We start from the raw sequence: 18869 nt of genomic DNA on the forward strand, positions 1-18869 counted from the left end.
CGGCAACTTAGGTGGGTAATAAACGCATAACAAACACACTAATGTAACGCCCACCTCTGCCCCTATTTAACGCTATTTTTATCCCATCTTCCAAAAACGTGGTGACAGGTTCCCTTTAATGTTAGCCCTTATTTCACCCTTACCGTGCTATACCAGCTGTTCTCCTTGTGACCACTAGGTGTCTTCACACGCATGACATTTCTCCAGGGCCGATGATTCTGTTGCGCGCTGGCACTTCCCTATCTTCCCTCTCAGCTCCCGGCTTCAGTGCTAGCCAGTGCGCATGCCCTTCTAGTGCAGGCTCTAGTATAGCAGCCAATGAGCGAGAGTGGGCGTGCCTTGTACCGGAGGGAGGGCTTATGTGCCAGTCAGACGGGGACGGTCTGCTCGGACTCTCCATTCCCTTGTGTGGAGGCTGCTGGCAGCTGGCGCCTTCCTGCGCTCCCTCCTCTCCATGCAGATGCCCTCAGGGGGTGCCCGGCTGCACACAGGCCGCTCCTAGGAAGGGGCACGAGGTTTTATTTTTTTATATAGTTTTATCCATAGAGAGAAGGTTCCCTCTTTGCTGCCATGCTGTGCTATGTGACCAGACCGGACTCGGTGGTCATGGAGGTGGTGGTGGATGCCAAGGCGAATGGCGAGGACTGCCTCAACCAGGTAGGTACTTTGCCTTCTGTTTGGGTGACCCCTTTCTACTTACAGTAGCACTCTCCTGCCAGCCTGACACCAGGTAGCCTGGCACGGCAGTGGGCATTATGGCAGGTAACCTGGCACGGCAGTGGGCATTACACCAGGTAGCCTGGCACGGCAGTGTGCATCACACCAGGTAACCTGGCACGGCAGTGGGCATTACACCGGGTAGCCTGGCACGGCAGTGGGCATTACGGCAGGCAGCCTGGCACGGCAATGATCATTGCAGCAGGTAGCCTGGCACGGCAGTGATCATTACACCAGGTAGCCTGGCACGGCAGTGGGCATTGCAGCAGGTAGCCTGGCACGGCAGTGTGCATTACACCAGGTAGCCTGGCACGGCAGTGGGCATTGCAGCAGGTAGCCTGGCACGGCAGTGTGCATTGCAGCAGGTAGCCTGGCAGGGCAGTGTGCATTACACCAGGTGGCCTGGCACGGCAGTGTGCATTACGGCAGGTAGCCTGGCACGGCAGTGTGCATTACGGCAGGTAGCCTGGCACGGCAGTGGGTATTACCCCAGGTAGCCTGGCACGGCAGTGGGCATTACCCCAGGTAGCCTGGCACGGCAGTGGGCATTACAGCAGGTAGCCTGGCACGGCAGTGTGCATTGCAGCAGGTAGCCTGGCACGGCAGTGGGCATTACGGCAGGCAGCCTGGCACGGCAATGATCATTACACCAGGTAGCCTGGCACGGCAGTGATCATTACACCAGGTAGCCTGGCACGGCAGTGGGCATTACGGCAGGTAGCCTGGCACGGCAGTGGGCATTACGGCAGGTAGCCTGGCACGGCAGTGGGCATTACGGCAGGTAGCCTGGCACGGCAGTGGGCATTACGGCAGGTAGCCTGGCACGGCAGTGGGCATTAGTAATGGTAGCCTGGCACGGCAGTGGGCACTGTTCCAGGTTGGCGATGTATCCTGTGGGTAAAGGGTAACCCTATAGCCCCTGGATCAGAGCAGGGTTGTGTTTTCCTGGTAGTCACCTGTCTGGTGTTCAGTTCCATTTTCGTTCTGAGAATGTTTCCTCTGAGATCATGGACCTGTTCCACGGCTCCTTAGTCTAGGGCTTGTGTTACTGCCTGGTGTGAATTGTACCGTAAGCTATTTACCTTATTTATAAACACGTGTGACGAAACACTCCATGATCTGCTGCGGATAGTCCTCCCCAGCTGTAGCCGTGTCCTATTGCTGTGTACACTTCTGATTACTTAGTGTTTATTTTATGCTTTTGTGAGTATAAAAAGGTCAGGAAACCGCAAAGGCTTGGAAACTCCTTGTTGGGGTATGTTCACACTTATTTTACTTGTATTTTGTAGCAGATCTACTTGAAAAAAAGGGTCCACAATCCATCTGAACGAACGGTAATCTAGACCTATGGATACAGAGCTCCAACTAAAATGTAATTCTACAGCCTTTGCACATCCTCACACTACGCCATGACAGCCACATTCTGTGAGTTGTAGTTCTAGAAGAGCTATAGAGTCACATTGATCTGTGTGACCTAATCTTCATAGCACTCCCTCATCTAGAATCATAGGCTCAAAGATCTGGGGAAACTTAGGCAGGATAGAAACAAGTAATTTAAAGTGGTTGTCAAAGATTAGGGGTCTGCAGGCTTTATTGCCTTTAGGCGAAGACTTGTTTTCTCGCTTAAATCCAAATCTCTTAAATGCTCATGAATCAGTAATTCATTTATGTTTTTCCATTTGGGAAAATATCTCCCAGCATGCTTTGCCAAACTCAGACTGTCAAGGCATACTGGGAGTAGTAGTTCAGCAGAAGCTGCAGATCGGGGAATAATAAACTTGTCCCATGAGCAGTGCTCGATCTTATTCTCCTGGATCCACTTTGTTTTCTTCTTCTCCTGGATCCATCTTGTTCTATTCTTCACCTGAATCCACCTTGTTCTCTTCTTCTTCTCCTGGATCCACCTTGTTCTCTTCTTCTTCTGGATCCACCTTGTTCTCTTCTTCTTCTCCTGGATCCACCTTGTTCTCTTCTTCTTCTCCTGGATCCACCTTGTTCTCTTCTTCTTCTCCTGGATCCACCTTGTTCTCTTCTTCTTCTCCCGGATCCATCTTGTTCTCTTCTTCTTCTCCCGGATCCATCTTGTTCTCTTCTTCTTCTCCTGGATCCACCTTGTTCTCTTCTTCTTCTCCCGGATCCATCTTGTTCTCTTCTTCTTCTCCCGGATCCATCTTGTTCTCTTCTTCTTCTCCTGGATCCATCTTGTTCTCTTCTTCTTCTCCTGGATCCACCTTGTTCTCTTCTTCTTCTCCTGGATCCACCTTGTTCTCTTCTTCTTCTCCTGGATCCATCTTGTTCTCTTCTTCTTCTCCTGGATCCATCTTGTTCTCTTCTTCTTCTCCTGGATCCATCTTGTTCTTGAGCTCAGCGGTGGCCGACAGTGTTGTGGTATGAGCTGCTCTATAACACAGGATACATGGAAAATCTGTATTTTTGTTTTCTGTGATTCATACTTGCTTCAGAATCTTACTCGGCTCCCACATTCCTACTCACTGCTGACTTCTCCAAAGGAGGAAAAACCGGGTTACTGGAGTTCACTTCTATTTTAACTTCTATATCGGGAATGTGTTTTCAGTTAGTCTTCAAAGATTGTATCCATTGACACCTAACATTTGTCTGTAGGACTGGGCCGTACTTTGCTTTAGTGCAGGTATAGACATTACTAATCTTGGGCCGTTAACTGTGGCACCATTATTGGTTAATTGGAGCTCTACGCATTAATAATAATGATTCTCTTCTTCTCCTAACAGCAGACTCATACAGTGTATTAGTGGATGAAAGCCGCCTTTTCATGGCTGTTACTGTACCAGAAATTATGCGCACTAACACAGCAATTGTTTTTTAACAAACAGCTGTCAGTGTCTGTAAAATGAGCTCCGATATCAGCTTATATGTATTCTAATCAAAGCCATTGTCTAGGACCTAGAAGAAATGGAGCATGAATCTCTGAACACCCATGTGATTAATAGTCCCAGTGTACCTGAATATGTATCACATGTATCTACGAGGTCTGACTGTTCTTTCTTTACAAGCTTTTTTTTTTTTTTATTTCTACAGTGAAGCAATTTTTTTTGTTTGAACCAAAGTGAAAAATGTAAGTTTGATCAGACCGTTTTACCAGAACTGACAAGTGCTGAAGATTTGCAGAAGTGCTTAATGCCACCATGGAAAAATCCCCTTTATTACTTTGCTCAAACTGCCACTCTTTTGAGCTGAGTTGAGAATAAATGTACGGTATATATATTTTTGTGTATCTGCTATAGATCAGTGTATAAATTATGTCCCTAGGACAGGATTCTGATCTCGGCAAATACTGATTTATGGTATAATGGAGTAATGCAATCTTCTTTGACACTTTGTATAGCGGCATCTCGAGATTTTCAAAAACTCATCTTGCTGCAATTCAGTAGAAAGTTTAATTACTACTTAGGGATGGAAATCTGCCCATATGATGAGTACATACATACATGGCTCACTGCAGAGGTATGTCTGGTACCAAGCTATGCACCTGTGTCATCATAGTCTATAATGATGCACGCACATGTTGCTGTTTTCTGTGATTATCGTCAAATTGCTGCAAAATCCAGTCTGATTTACCAGAATTTGCTGCACAAGTTGGCTGTAGCATGGACTGATGATTGTAAAATACATTTCACAAAATCTTTCCACACTGGCGAATAGTGTGGACTTTAAATCTGTGGATTGTCAAATTGTGCTGGTGATTTTAACCCTATGCAAAGTGTGCAGTATTTCCTCCAAAACCACGTTTTTGGCGCTATGTCAATTTCTTGTCTCGTGGAAGCTACCTCTGTGCAGTACATCCCAAAGAATCCCATAACATCAGGTGTCTCAGAGGAGTTGTCCACTGTGAAGGAAAAACTTCTTAAAACTAGACCCATGGCACTGGTTAAATACAGAAAGGAATCCCCTGTTATATATTAGCACTGTTGTTCTGTACAATTCCCCTGAAGTGTCCCCTGAAATGTTCTGGACTTGCTCTTGTGGGGGGCATCATGGAGCTGTGGTAGTATGGTAGGTGAGTGTTTTCGGTTTAACACCACAATGAGCCCAGTGTTGTAAAATATATATATATATTTTTTGTAGACTAATCTAAAAGCTAGATGAAGTTGATAAATAATGTATTATGTAAAGGTGTGTAGCATTTTCATTGTGTGTTATCCTTTTAAGTTATACGCCTTATTTGCTAAAACCAGACCCAGCTCCTATATTCCTGGTGATAGTCATGGATAGTGCATTTCACTCCTATAAATGTCCAGGGCAAACAGTGTGTCCAGGTTTGACTCTGTTATCAGGACTGTCAGGTACATATTGGATGATATTGGCCTGAAATACTCCGGTAATTCGGACCTTTGTGTTAGTAAAGTGCAGCAGGAATTTGCTTTGTGTGTTTGCTCACTCGATCAGTGGCTGAGCGTGTGCCAGCATGTCTGTTTCAGGGCCTGTCAGTCAGCAGTGTGTGGTGTTTTGTCTGCCCCAGAGTAATAGTTAGGGCTCATTCACATCAGTTATTATTATTATTATTATTATTATTATTTTTAATTGTGCGCAAAAAAATCAGTTTCAACGATGTTTATGATCCTGCTGTCATCAGTTTGTCAGTTTTTACTAGATTTTCATCAGGTTTTCTCTTGCGGAAAAAAACAAAAACCTCTCCTATGAAAAAGGGACAGCACACAAATTGCATCAAAGTACTGTCCAATTTAGTTTTTTGTTTTTTATTGGGTAAGCTGTTCTAAACCTTTTTTAGTTTTTATTTGTTTTTATTATCCAATGACTTGGCAACGTATCGGTTAAACACTGATGGAATTCCGAGGTACAAATCATTTCTTACATGTTTCATACGTTTTACACCTATCCCCATAGACTTTAAAGGCTGGGCCTGATCCAAAAAAAAAAATCAATGAGGATAGGGCATACTCGGTCCCATGACTCACTCCAGGATCTGTCCGACTTCCGCCGGCACTAGGTCGTCCCGCACTGTGTGAATGCAGCCTTAGGGAGATGGCAGTTACATCTGTAGCGGCTATGTTTCTAGTGAATCCTTTATAATGGGGTGCGTTTTGTTATTTTTCGGATAGTGTCTGACACAGCACAGCAGTGATTTTACAGAAGAGACTTGTAATATGCCCAAATCTCTTTATGGTTGTTTTCAGGTTTGTGAACGGCTGGGCATTATTGAAGTGGATTACTTTGGCTTACAGTTCAGTGGAAATAAGGGTGAAAGTCTATGGCTGAATCTGAGAAATCGAATATCCCAGCAGATGGACGGGCTGGCTCCTTTCAGGATGAAGCTAAGAGTCAAGTTCTTTGTGGAGCCCCATCTCATTCTCCAGGAGCAGACCAGGTAATACTTTCTTCTTCTCTTTAGCCAGCTCTTGTTATTTCCATATTGTTTTTCCTCGCTGCTACCATTTCCTTAAATACAGTAAGGGGTCTGGTTTAGAAAAGCCACTGTGCCTAATAGAGAAGACCCCTTCCGTTAATTAGGCGGTGGTTAAGTGTCTAGCTGTGGCGGACCACTCATGTCTGAGCATTACACTTCCTGCTCTCTGATCCAAATGTGAAATATGTCATGCTTCACTTCTCCTGAGGTGGCGCTGCTGGGACACCCCACGCTTTCCAGGATGCCTGACAGTTGGAGACATAGCGCAGTGAGCCCTAATTCTTGGGGCACCTTTCTGTGACCTTGTGATAGTTGATTATTAGAATTTCACCAGTGGTACACTAAATTAGAGAATAGTGGAAATTCACAAATCGCATGGTGTCACCCATTCACTTCTTTGGGAGGGAAATAAACACAGGATGGAACTTTCATCTCTTGTACCAGAATTTTAAGAGTCGCTTGCAGCTGACGTTTTCTGGATAAAATAATGAGAATGCTCTGAACATGTTTGTGTATGAGAAACCATCAGCAGGCATGTCTGAGCGTACAATGCATGCAGTGTATGGTTCTTGCTAGGGATAATATACAGCAAGGTCTCTAAACAAAGAGCGATCTTTGTGTTTATACTTTTTTGTATAGGGAAGTAGAGTGGCTCTGGCTAACCTCCTTCCTTTGGAGTCTGCCCTGTAGTAACCTCATATAGAAGCCTGTGTTATTATAGGTCATATAAACCACAAGTGCAGCAGAGCAGGAAGCTCCCTCCCTCTACCCGGCTCAGCTTTTTTTTTTTTTTTTTTGTCCAGCTCCTGGTGCCAGATAAGCCTTTTTTTCCAGGAAGTACAGTATAAATGTGTATAAGCGAAATACACATTTGGGGCCATGTAGACGTCTTGTTGGAATTTGGCATTGTACTTTTTTTTTATGGTTTTGTATGTTGTGCGTAGGGTACAGTACTTGTGAATAATTTATTAGTGTCGCCAGAGGACTTTAGAATAGACACCAGGTGGCTTGTCGTTGTTAGACGTGATCTATTTTGTGCAATGACTTTAAAGGAAACCTGTTATGTTTAAAATGGTGCCTGATCTATAGGCAGGAGCTGATCAGATTGAGAAACTTTTATTGTGGGAAAAGTTTCAATAACTGTCATTTTCTTCATTGCATGCATAGGAGTCCAGTGAGCAGTCCTACTCGGTGACTGACAGTCTTCCCTGTATGACTGTGCATGCAGATGGCTGTCAGTCACTGAGAAGGACCGCCTACTGGATTCATACATACAAACGCCAGGGATTTTAATGAATAAAATACAAGTTATGCAAAGTCTATGCCAATAAACCTATATATTTATTCTGCCCCACGTCTCCTTCTGTATACCATGCAGTCTACAGGTCGGGCTAAGGGTAATTTCACACAGCATGGTTCTTTTTTTTTTTTTCTGCGGTTTTGGCATGCTAGATTTGTCTCACCACCCATTCATTTTAGTGGGTGCAAAATGCTGAAAGAAGTGACATGCTCCATTGTACAAAAAAAAACATGCAAAGTACAAAATACTGATGACAAAAAAAAAAAAAGATGTGTGCATGAGATTTCTGAAATGTAAAACGTAGCTGAAAATTTGCATAAAAAATGCATAAAAAAGCTGCAAAAACGCCTAGTGTGAATTTAGCCTAAATGTACAATGTGGAAAGTTCCTTTAATACCTTACATTTTTTCTGTTCATGGGTTTTGTTTTGACTTTTTTGTACATTTTATTTTTTTTTCACTGTTGGAATTTTATGGTCCTATGTGTTTTATACATAAAGCTGAAAACTGTCTGATTTAGAATTCCCACTCCTGAATGCCTCAACAAGGAACTTTAAGTTACTCGAGAGGAGTAACGCCACGTAGAGGACCTGACCTGTCCATTCATCGTGTGAAGCTCAATGAAGGCACCACGGCAGCTTGTTCTTGTGCCCGTCCAACGCGGGACGGGTAGATCAGGGAACGGTTTTAAGCGGGCGAGTGTTAAGTACAAGACTGGATCCGGGGAACCTTACGTCAGTAGCACCACTCCAGCACCGCAAAAAAAAAATACTGGGGTGGTTAGTTATACTAAACCTGATGAAGAGACCCCGAGTAGCATGGCTAGCTGAAAAGATGGTATCAACCACTGAGGACTCTCAAATGAAGATTTTTCTATCTACTGGCGGACACGGTACAAATATATTTCTTTTTCCTGCATCGGTTGAGGCCATTAAATCCATGGTCAGGCAGGTTTGATTCTGGCCAATGACTTGGGTCCCAGCAGCTGGACGCTGTCACATGCTTATTGTTAGGGACACTTAACAAGTGTATTTCTGGAATGTGCAAAGCATAATGTATTCATGTCACTTCCAGCCCGAGTCTGATAACAAACCATTGCTAACAGAACACCTACACGCTGAATAATTTTCTGTCTAAGCTTGTGTTAAAGCGCAGCGTCACTTACTCTGGCTAAATATTTCTTGAGCTTCCTTTGTAGGAAGTCACATGCCTGTAATTTATGGCGGCAGTGTAACTCTGGGTCATTGACTTCTAGTAACCTCCGGTAATAGCTGTTGGCTTGAGATGTGGAATATAGATTGGTGTAAGAGGAGCCGGCCTGGTTGGCTGGAGTGTCTGGTTTTTAGGCAGAAGTTGCAGTCTCTGCCTTTCCTTTTTTTGCATACCTGTAAAGCCTGTGCGTTTTTATCTTACAAATCAAGTGATTACCGTCGCTTCAGTTTTATAACGTGCCATGAAATTTATCTAGTGCTATAACAAATTCATTAAATTAGCTTAATGATGTACACACATTAAAATTATCTGCCCCCCCCTCCCCTTTTTTACACTTTCTAATTTATTGCTTTAGGAATTATTCTGATGAGTAAGGCCTCTGTTTTTCATGTCCATGTACGATCCGTGGGTGTCAGGGATAGAACATGTACATATGTATTTTATATACGGCGCTGTTCTCGTGTCCAGGATTGTTTGCAGACCATGTATCTGCAAAAAAAAATCACACAGATACTGTCCATTACACACACACACTCGCATACTCACCTACCCCTGCTCTCTCCGGTGTCCAGCGCTCTTCTTCCCTGCTCAGTGACTTCACTGCTCTGCAGACTGTCCAGGTCACGCTGTCTTTTACAATGTGAGACTTCTGGCTCATACATGGTGAGACGACTAGTTTCCGGATAGGGCAGTGGTAAGTGATTATATTAATTGACATCCCGGCCAGGAATGGTGATGGATGTGTTCTGTATAGATGGCGGTCTTGTGTGGTTTGTAGCGCCCATCATCAGTCTGGACATTAGCTTACACATTGGTGCAGTATACGGCTGCAGGTGGTGTATATAAAGCTGGAAGTAGGGAAAAGGTCACACACAATGAGGGATGTAACTAGAGAATGCCAGGTGCAGAGACTTCCTCCTCCTCGGATTGTGGCCGCTGCTGATGTGTCCCTTACTTTGGTGTTATTAAATATGGCTAACCATTTCCTACTAATGCCAAATAAAAATTAAGTGTAATGCAAAAGCTTGTGTTTATTAGCTAATGGAAACTCAGGGACACTTGAGAAACTTGGTGCTGTAAAGACATTTACAAACATCCAGGTGTGGGTGGGATTTGTCTTTATTTGTTTTATTTATTTTTACTTATATAGCGCCATTAATTCCACAGCGCTTTACAGACATTCTCATCCCTCTCCCCATTGGAGCTCACAATCTACATTCCCTCTCAGGATGTCTGTGGAGTGTGGGACAAAACCAGAGAACCTGGAGGAAACCCACACAAACACTGGGAGAACATCTATACTACAATTTTTCCTACAGTCCTTGTTTTTTATATACCTAGTGTAATTTAAACATCTTCAGACCACTATTCAAATGTTAGACATAAAGGTTTGGCCGACGGCAGACTTTTCTACTCAGGAGAGCTCGCTTGGTTCTTCTTTGTTCTCTGAGAAAGCTGCGGGCTGACAATCGGCTTATCCCCAGGAGAACAATGTTCTGCAATCTACTGTGGGATGTGTGTGATTGACTTCTCCACCCCCTACCTTCCTATCCACTTACCATCAGTCGGCCTGCACCCCATACCTTCGGCCAAACCTGTTGATGGCAGGTTCAGCTGACAGAAGTCTGTGTATGGGGTCATTAAAGGAGTTGTCCCAGAAGCAAAGTGCATTTGAATCAATAGATCTTGAAATAAGTTCCACAATTGTATGTTTATTTTAAATAAATAAAAATGTTCCTGTGCTGGGATAATCTTATAAATGTGTACTGTACTGGCTGTGTCTGACTGTACAGGGACATGGTCTGATCATACCACAGCTCCTGGGCAGGAGAGGAGGCAAAACAGAGGATTCAGACATTACAGCATGAGATCACAGCTGATTATTCATGTGGGGTAAAACGTTGCCTACCTGTTTTTAAAGGGGTGTCCACTACTAGGACAACCCCTTCTTAAACTAAATGTGCAGCCCTTATAAAATAAGGCCTATACTCTCCTCCCTTGCTGGCGCCATTCCCGCAGTGTCGGCACTCTCTCCCCGAGGCTGTGATGTGGTGTTGTGACATGTGATTCCAGCCGCCCAATCAGAGCTGGCGTCACATTCTCCACCCTCAAACAAACTGAACATGAAGCCAGGGCTGCCGCTAGTCTCGGACTTCCTCTTCATGTTCAGTTTGTCCGAAGGCGGAGACAGTGATGCCACCGCTGATTGGGCGCCGGCACCACATGTCATTCCACCGCATCAAAGCCCCGGGACCGAGAGTGCCGACACTGCCAGAACAGCATCGGCACAGGAGGCGAGTATAGGCTTTATTATATTAGCGGGGCCGAACAATTAGTTTAAGAAAGGGTTGTCCTAGTAGTGGACAAGCCCTTTAAGTAAACAGGGAAATGTTATGTATCACAGAAAGAATCAGCTGTGATCTCCTGCTGTCCTGTCTGTATACTCTACTCTTCATTTTTTATTTAACACATCCAATTATGGAACTTATTGTTATGCCAAGATCTGTTGATTTAAAATGTACAGTGTGGCACAACCCCTTTAAGGCTGTGTGCATGGACTCTGTACAAGCATATAAGCGCTCATACACAAAATATGGACAGATGATTTTGAGAAGCACACCAGGTGCCCATGGGTTGATGGTAAAGACCACCAGACACTCCATGTTGCCACAATGTTCTTCTGTAACTCTTGCGCTCACTTGGCAACATGGCGCAATCTTTTATAGTGAATTGTATGCCTTCTTATGATTGATTCTAAGGTCATGTGCATGCCAGTACAGTTCACATCACAGGCAGGGATTGGATGTCTCCATTCCCCTGGTGTTCTTTTATGAAGACAAGGATTGCACTTATGAACAGTGGTCTTGTTAGAAGCCATTTTTCATCCATTTTTGACAGGCCTCCATATAGATAATCGAGCAGCATGCTGTGCTTTCATTCATCTGTCAGGAGAAGGGCTGAGGCCATTCTGCCATCTCGTGATAAAGCAAGGATTTAATTACCCAAGTGTAATGAGAACGTGGCTTATTACACTTTTAATTTAGTAGCACCACTCCGCCGCTGAAATAATAAAACGCCTCTGGAGTGGTGCTTGAAAAGTCTGTGCTCCGTTCAGATATGTGGACCTATTGGACAGATGTACAGCTCCAACATATCCCCCAATTTTGCCATCAACCACTTTTTGTTAATATGAGAAGCATATCTAAAAAAAAAACACAATTGTTTGTTTTTTTTTCCTTGTAATTTTAGGATGTGCCTGTATATGTTTGGAGAGTTTCCTTTCCATATATGCTAAACCGATACCACAAGACAAACCAGGCGCAACAATCCGATTTTAAGTTGTTTGCATGGTTTCTACCAATCTGTAGCGGACTTGCGCCTGTAACTGTTATTGTAACTGTAAACATTGTTATTTCAGGGTATGACATCTTCCCTATTTATCAGTGGCTGCACTTATTGGTTCATTTTACAAAGTGCAACTTTTTTCTGTTTTTAGTTGCCAATTATGGCATAGGTAAAATAGCGTGCAACTTCATTCAGCTAGATTAATTCTTGCTATTCGACCTGCTCTAGTCTGCCTTATTTTTGTGCTTCCATAATTGGCCTATTATGCACGTGTTCTAGGCGCGTTATGTCCTTTGTCCCAGCACTCGTCTTTGAGATCCTCCTCTTGGGACGGGTAATGCTCTTGTATTGTAATAACAGACATCAGAGTCATCCGAAAGTGTGAGGTTGATGCCAACATTACCACTATCTCCCCACGTTTTGTTTTCTCTCAAAATAGTGTCGGCAGACTAATTATCTATTTTTGTCTGGCTGTACAGTGCGTGCGAGGTACAGTACGTTAAAGCTTGTGTATTATTTTTTTCTTGTGTATAAAATCTGGCACCTTGCATTCCATCTTTTGATGATAACCAACTCCTAGGACAAAATAATTTGGTTTGTGAAATCGAAATATGTTTGCATAAGATGCTGCAATATATCAGATGCACCCAGTAAGATTAATCTTAAATGTGTTATTTTTTTTTCTCCATGTCTTTCGATTAGGCACATGTTTTTCTTGCACATAAAGGATGATCTCCTGGTTGGTCGTCTGCAGTGTTCTCTAGAGCAAGCGGTGGAGCTGAGTGCTCTGATTGCCCAGTTGGAATATGGAGACTATAATCAGAACACTGCCCGATACCACAATCTCTGGACGAAGGAATACGAAACTGCTACGTTAGAAAGGTAGAACACTGCAATCGACCGGAATGGTCTGCCTATTTACTATGTATGTGTAATAATGCAAAATGGGTCTTTAGCTTACCACAAAGCTAGACTATTAACCAGGTCTTAGATTTGGGGTGTTTTTTTGTGTTTAAGACTTTTAAACTTTTCCTAGTTAAATATCTTAAAACATCTAAGCATATCTAGCTGCTGCTCTCAGTCCAGACAGGCCTTTACTGCCTCCATGAATGCAGATTCCAGTCCAGCAGCTGCTAATGTATTCTAATAGCTGGTTAATGTACTGCTTCACCCTGACAAGTAAAATGGGGACGACGTGCCTTCAATTGTTTAACACTTGGACATTGCACACTACAGTTTGCGCTTGTGCAATAATAATAATAATAATAATAATAATTTTTATTTATATAGCGCCAACATATTCCGCAGCGCTTTACAACTTATAGAGGGGACTTGTACAGACAATAGACATTACAGCATAGCAGAAATCACAGTTCAAAACAGATACCAGGAGGAATGAGGGCCCTGCTCGCAAGCTTACAAACTATGAGGAAAAGGGGAGATACGAGAGGTGGATGGAATAAGTGGTGCAATAAGCTCTGCTGGCTTAACAGTCAGTATACATGTATTTAAAAAAAAGAAATCCCTCTCCTTTCTGTAATAAGATTACTCTGTAGCAATATGTGCATGCAGCGGACCGTCTTCTAATCATAACAGGGCTTAGAATGACGGAGGGGAGATTAGCAGAGGATGCGCAATCATGGTTTTTCCATAACTCAGCCTGCACTAAAGATTAGTTCCAGGTACTTTGTTAGATCTGCTGCTTTTGTCATGCTCCTTGCTTGTTCATCCAAGTGAACGCCCTGCCTTCTCTTGTCACCTTACAGTATTATTGAAAAGCACAAAAGCTTGGAAGGACTAAGCCAATCATCAGGGGAATACCAGGTTCTACAGATCGTGTCCACGCTGGAAAACTATGGGGTAGAGTGGCATTCTGTGCGAGATGCAGAAGGTCAGAAGCTGGTAATTGGAATAGGTCCTGAAGGTGTGTCCATCTGCAAAGAGGACTTCAGCCCAATTAATAGGTAGGTATTATGTAAAAGTTCTGCCGCATGCCAGCCTCTGTTAATAAAAATACGGCGGTCAGACCATCATGTGTCCTGTAGCATGACCTTGTGTGTGTGCAGATGCTTCCTGTTTTGGAACAACATGGTGCAATTAGTGTCATCGTTGTGGTGTTGAGTAACCCAATGTGTTTATGTATTGAAAAAGGGTTACAGAGTTCTCAAACATTGTGTTAGCGCAAGTGTGGCTGTTGGCTGCCCTATTTTGCTAATTTGACTTGACGATTAACCCTACATAGTCCGATTGGTATAAAGTGAGTTGGTGAACAAAAATGTGAAGCGTCATCGGTAGGCTTTCATGTATTTAAATATATAAATAAAAACTATATTGCAATTGTCTCTGACCACGATGACGCTGCTGGTGAAATGTAATATATTCAACAGTTCTCACTAGGTGAATGTGCCCAGTATAAGAAATGCTCTTTGCAAGTCTCTTCTTGAGAGAATAGAGGACTTCTTATTGATAGCACTTCATTCAATATTTTTTCCATATGCAAATCAGATAAGAGCGTATAGTATCAGGATAGAAAATGCACAGCAAGTTAATCAGTTGTGCTCCTAGGTGGAGGACCTTGTTTGTTTGCAAAGTCTGTTATTGATGCAACCTCAGTTGATTGTACTTATTCAGTTTCTTATTGTATCTTCTTTTTTTTTCCCACCCCCTCCTGAATTAGGATTACGTATCCAGTGATTCAAATGGCAACACAATCTGGAAAGAATGTATACTTGACAATAACCAAGGAGTCTGGAAACAGTTTGGTTCTTCTTTTTAAAGTGATCAGCACCCGAGCAGCCAGCGGACTCTACCGGGCAATAACAGAGACACATGCGTTTTACAGGTTAGTGGACTGTGAAGGGGTAACGTGAGCAATTTAATTTTAACTTGGAATGATAAGACTGACCACCTCTTTTAGTTGCCTTATTGAGGCGCATGGAAATGATAAACGGGGATTCAGTTTACAGGACCCCTTCTGTATAGCCCAGAGTGGAATGGTGTTGACAAAGATTGTGTCCTGTCCTCTACATATATTATGTTCTTAGCTGATATGTAATACTTGTCCACAACAGCTTTGCCTGTAGAGGGGAAAACTGTTTGTTTGGGTTTTTTTGTTTTTTTTAAGTGATTATATCTTTATACTACAGTATTGAGTAGTGTAACTGTGAATCCAGCCCTGGTGTGAGTTAGCTAGAATCTGCATTATCTCTTGACCTCGCTCTGCTTTTCTCTCCTTCTCTTCCTACCCATCCTCTTAGACTTGAATATGCTCTGTAACCTCACTGGGCTGTCCGTATCATCTTGATTTACTGTACTAATAAATGGGAACTGCTTTACACCAACTTTGCATTAAGGTGTTAGCCATTTTGACACTTCATTGGACAATGTGATAAATTTGTTGGTGGTGCACAAGTACAACTCCTTTGGGCTTGTGAGAATGGTGCATGTACTCACCCATCCTCATCTCATTTCAGGTGTGACACTGTTACAAGCGCTGTCATGATGCAGTACAGCCGAGATCTTAAAGGACACCTGGCATCATTATTTTTAAATGATAATATCAATGTTGGCAAGAAGTACGTGTTTGATATTAAAAGGACTTCAAAGGAGGTTTACGACCATGCACGAAGAGCCTTGTACAATGCTGGCATTATGGATCTATACCCAAGAAATGACCATAGCGGGCAGGGTTCCCCCCTCAAGACCTCTGAAAGTACTCTTGACTGTAACAGCTGCGAGAGTCTCAGCTGTCAGCAAACAAAGGCGCTGCAGGAGAAGCTGAGGAAACTGAAAGAAGCCATGCTGTGCATGGTGTGCTGTGAAGAGGAAATTAATTCTGCCTTCTGCCCGTGTGGGCATATGGTGTGCTGTGAGGGATGTGCCACCCAATTACAGGTAGCTGCAAAATTATTTGGTGGTTTTAATAATTATCTTGCCATGTCACTTATTAATCTGAACTTGATGGATTTGTAATTTAAAAAGAAAAATGAAGTATTGTAAAATATTCCAAATTGTACGCAAAAATGAGGATGGGCAGGGGCTTAATGACCTCGGTCTCTATCAGACCTGTGCAGCTGAGTGGCTCGCACACTCCAGCGCAAATTTCAACTGGATGTGCACACAGCGGGGGATCAGATGGAAGTATAATTGCTTTTTGGAGGGTTTTTTCTCTGCTCTGCATTAAAAGTGGCATAATAGGGGACATGTATACCAGGATTGGGCCCAGAATAAGGTACATATGGTCTCAAGTGTCGGGCCCTGGTGCAAGATTTGCACCCCCCCATCATACTTGTGCCACTGAGGATCGTGCAGACATCTTGTTCACTTTGAACATAAAGCACATTATAGTTCACTTGGTAAAATGACCTCAAATTAGCACAAGTTATGTTTTAGGTTAGTCTAATACTAATATTTCAGACTGAGTGAGTTGTAAATACTCCTTACGTTCATGTTTAATTACATGTCCGTTGCCTCCGAATAGTCATGTTAACACAAAGAAAAATAAGTGTTCTTTAAAGGGCTGCGATTGCCTTGAAGTAGTATGAACAGGTGTTGGCCAAATTCATTGTACTAATGAAATTCTTTCCTTCTTTCCTAGTCCTGTCCAGTTTGCCGGGCATCGGTGGATCACGTTCAGCACGTTTACTTGCCAACACACACAAGCTTGTTAAATCTGACTGTTATTTAAGAAGAAAAACCGAATTAAGCCTTGGACACTTTAAAATGACTGTATCTATGTACATTGCCATGAATTACACTATGAAATGCTACAACCATTGAATTTGCTACAACTAAAGAGAAGAAGAGATAAAATGCATCTTTCTGCTGGAAGACGCCTGTAAAGAAGGAATCTTCTGCTTCTTCAGTTTGCTTTGTAACGGATTTGATTGCGGAGGGATAATTCTTTCCTCTGTGAGCAGACCTTTTATTTTAGATGAGCCACTTTTGGTCTACGCCAAACATAGCACAGTCCTGGTTTAGACGTACTCCAATGGTGGACGCCTAGTTTTTAGGGTTTTTAGAGGTGCGTTTTAAGTTTAAGCCATTTCCTTGCCCCTTGTTCTTAAAGTTTTAACTGAATATTAGTGTCCCAGTTATTTTCTCAGTGATACGACCATGGATATTCATGGGTTTGACGCCTTATTCACTAAAGTTGTGAAATTGCTGGAAAGGATGTGGGCGAGTATTGCTGCTAGAGCCTAGTGAATTAGGTGGGGTGTACACTGTTAAAAGGGCTGAGTAAGCAAGAATGTGGAAATTATTGCTTTTACCTTATGCACAGTAGGAATAATTTTAAATTGCCATAATTTTTTTTTTTCTTTTGTGAAGAGGGCACCAAGAATAGGGAAATAATTACAATCATTATACTCTGCCATCTTGCTCTTGACCAGCTCACTAGCTCATTTTAGGTTATAGAAACATCTACTATTTTATTTGCTTACATTCTGTTCATTTTATTTATTTGATTCTTGTAGTAATGTACCCATTAATCAGTATTAGAAAACAAGCGTTTAGATTCTGTCCAACTTATGCTTCTTAGTGTGTTTGTTTTTTTTCCGCTCTTTAATTTTTTTTTATGGATAAATAGCTTTATGTGCTCTGGTAATACTGTTTTAAGTGTGACTTTATACAGTAAATTATAGGTCAAAGGGCACAAAATATGGACTGCTGGCTTAAATTCTCTGTAGGGATTTTAATTTTGAAGGAATTTTAGTTTTTCTGAAACAAACAGGTTCAGTATTTGTTGTTTTTGGTGAGCGGCATGTATAGAGATGTAGTATTTTCAGCTTGCGCACCCTGTTCACTCTCCTCTTCCTCTATTTTCTTTATTACTTGGGCATTATGGTCATCTATGGTGTTCACTATACATGTGTAGTATCTGGGCTTTCACAACTTGAGGTCAGTCGGAAACTCTGCTCAGTTCTAATGAGTTGGACTTCCCGCTGTGCGCGGTGGAAGCTTTCCTACGCAGATATAGGAAAAGCCAAGATGACCATTTTGGTGCAATACCCTGCAAATGTAAAGCTGGGAAAATTAACACTGTCACTTTATGGAAAGATGTTCTTTATATACCTATCTTATTGCCTTAATGTAGCAGTAATTTGTTCCTTATGCATTTTGTTTCTTTGCACAGACATTTTGTCAAAAAACAATTAAAAAAAAAAAAAATGAGCTCTACTTTTTTATGGCACATTGATGTATAGCCTCAAATTCCTAGAGGTATTTATTTTTTCACTTTGTAAAATATGGACTTTTTGCTTCCACATTCAACACTGGAGTCTTTTCCCGTCTAGTGTGGTAGACAATATCTTGTCTTTTATATTTAGTTAAATAAAGGATTTCTGAAGATACCTTGATGTCTGTGATTCTTCTGTCTGCTTTAACACTGCTTATTTAATGCTTGCTATTAACTGTTTTACAAGTTAGAAATTCTATTGCTTTGTGTCTTTTGGAAGGAACAAAGATAATCTGTTGCTGAGACTGTGTCTTGACAGTGCAAATATGCAGGATAGTCCTTCAGCTCATATAATGAACCGCTCTGAAAGAATACGTTTATTGTGTGTACTTTGTCTTTATGACAGCTTTACACTGGGAAATGCACGGTTGTCATCAAGAACAAAAGGCTTAACAATTCACAATAGGACAGTCCGATGGAAAATAGAAACCTGGCAGTCATTTTTATTTTTATAATTTTTTTTTTTTTTTTTTCTTCTGCATGGCTTAACCAACTGCGTACATTAGAAATTGGATTGCATAGGAATTCCACTCCCCAGGCAAAATTTCAACATTCCTTCCATTCAGATTCTGAAATGTATATTTGTATGTGTGAATTATATTATACAGAGGAGCGGACATGATGGCAGTGAGAACACGTTTTAATGGAGCAGCGATT

The 18869-nt window shown here is 42.3% G+C and overlaps 1 protein-coding gene across 1 annotated transcript; it reads left to right on the plus strand.

Moving 5' to 3' along the window:
• Positions 1-334: 334 nt before the first annotated feature.
• MYLIP (myosin regulatory light chain interacting protein) lies at positions 335-18327 on the plus strand. The gene is made up of 7 exons (XM_077269928.1): positions 335-657; positions 5892-6082; positions 12680-12859; positions 13744-13941; positions 14655-14819; positions 15451-15871; positions 16575-18327. The coding sequence occupies exons 1-7, from the start codon at positions 571-573 to the stop codon at positions 16662-16664; spliced, it is 1332 nt and encodes a 443-aa protein (XP_077126043.1). The 5' UTR covers positions 335-570; the 3' UTR covers positions 16665-18327.
• The last annotated feature ends 542 nt before the right edge of the window (positions 18328-18869 follow it).

This window comes from Ranitomeya variabilis, chromosome 6 (assembly GCF_051348905.1).
Source record: "Ranitomeya variabilis isolate aRanVar5 chromosome 6, aRanVar5.hap1, whole genome shotgun sequence".
Classification (NCBI taxonomy): domain Eukaryota; kingdom Metazoa; phylum Chordata; class Amphibia; order Anura; family Dendrobatidae; genus Ranitomeya; species Ranitomeya variabilis.

What these genes read in the sequence shown, in the direction of transcription:
- MYLIP (XM_077269928.1), top strand. Translation starts at nt 571, where the DNA reads ATGCTGTGCTATGTGACCAGACCGGACTCGGTGGTCATGGAGGTGGTG. An exon ending in GACTTCAGCCCAATTAATAG is followed by an intron (nt 13,942 to 14,654) that starts GTAGGTATTATG and finishes CTCCTGAATTAG; the next exon opens with GATTACGTATCCAGTGATTC. An exon ending in GATGTGCCACCCAATTACAG is followed by an intron (nt 15,872 to 16,574) that starts GTAGCTGCAAAA and finishes CTTCTTTCCTAG; the next exon opens with TCCTGTCCAGTTTGCCGGGC.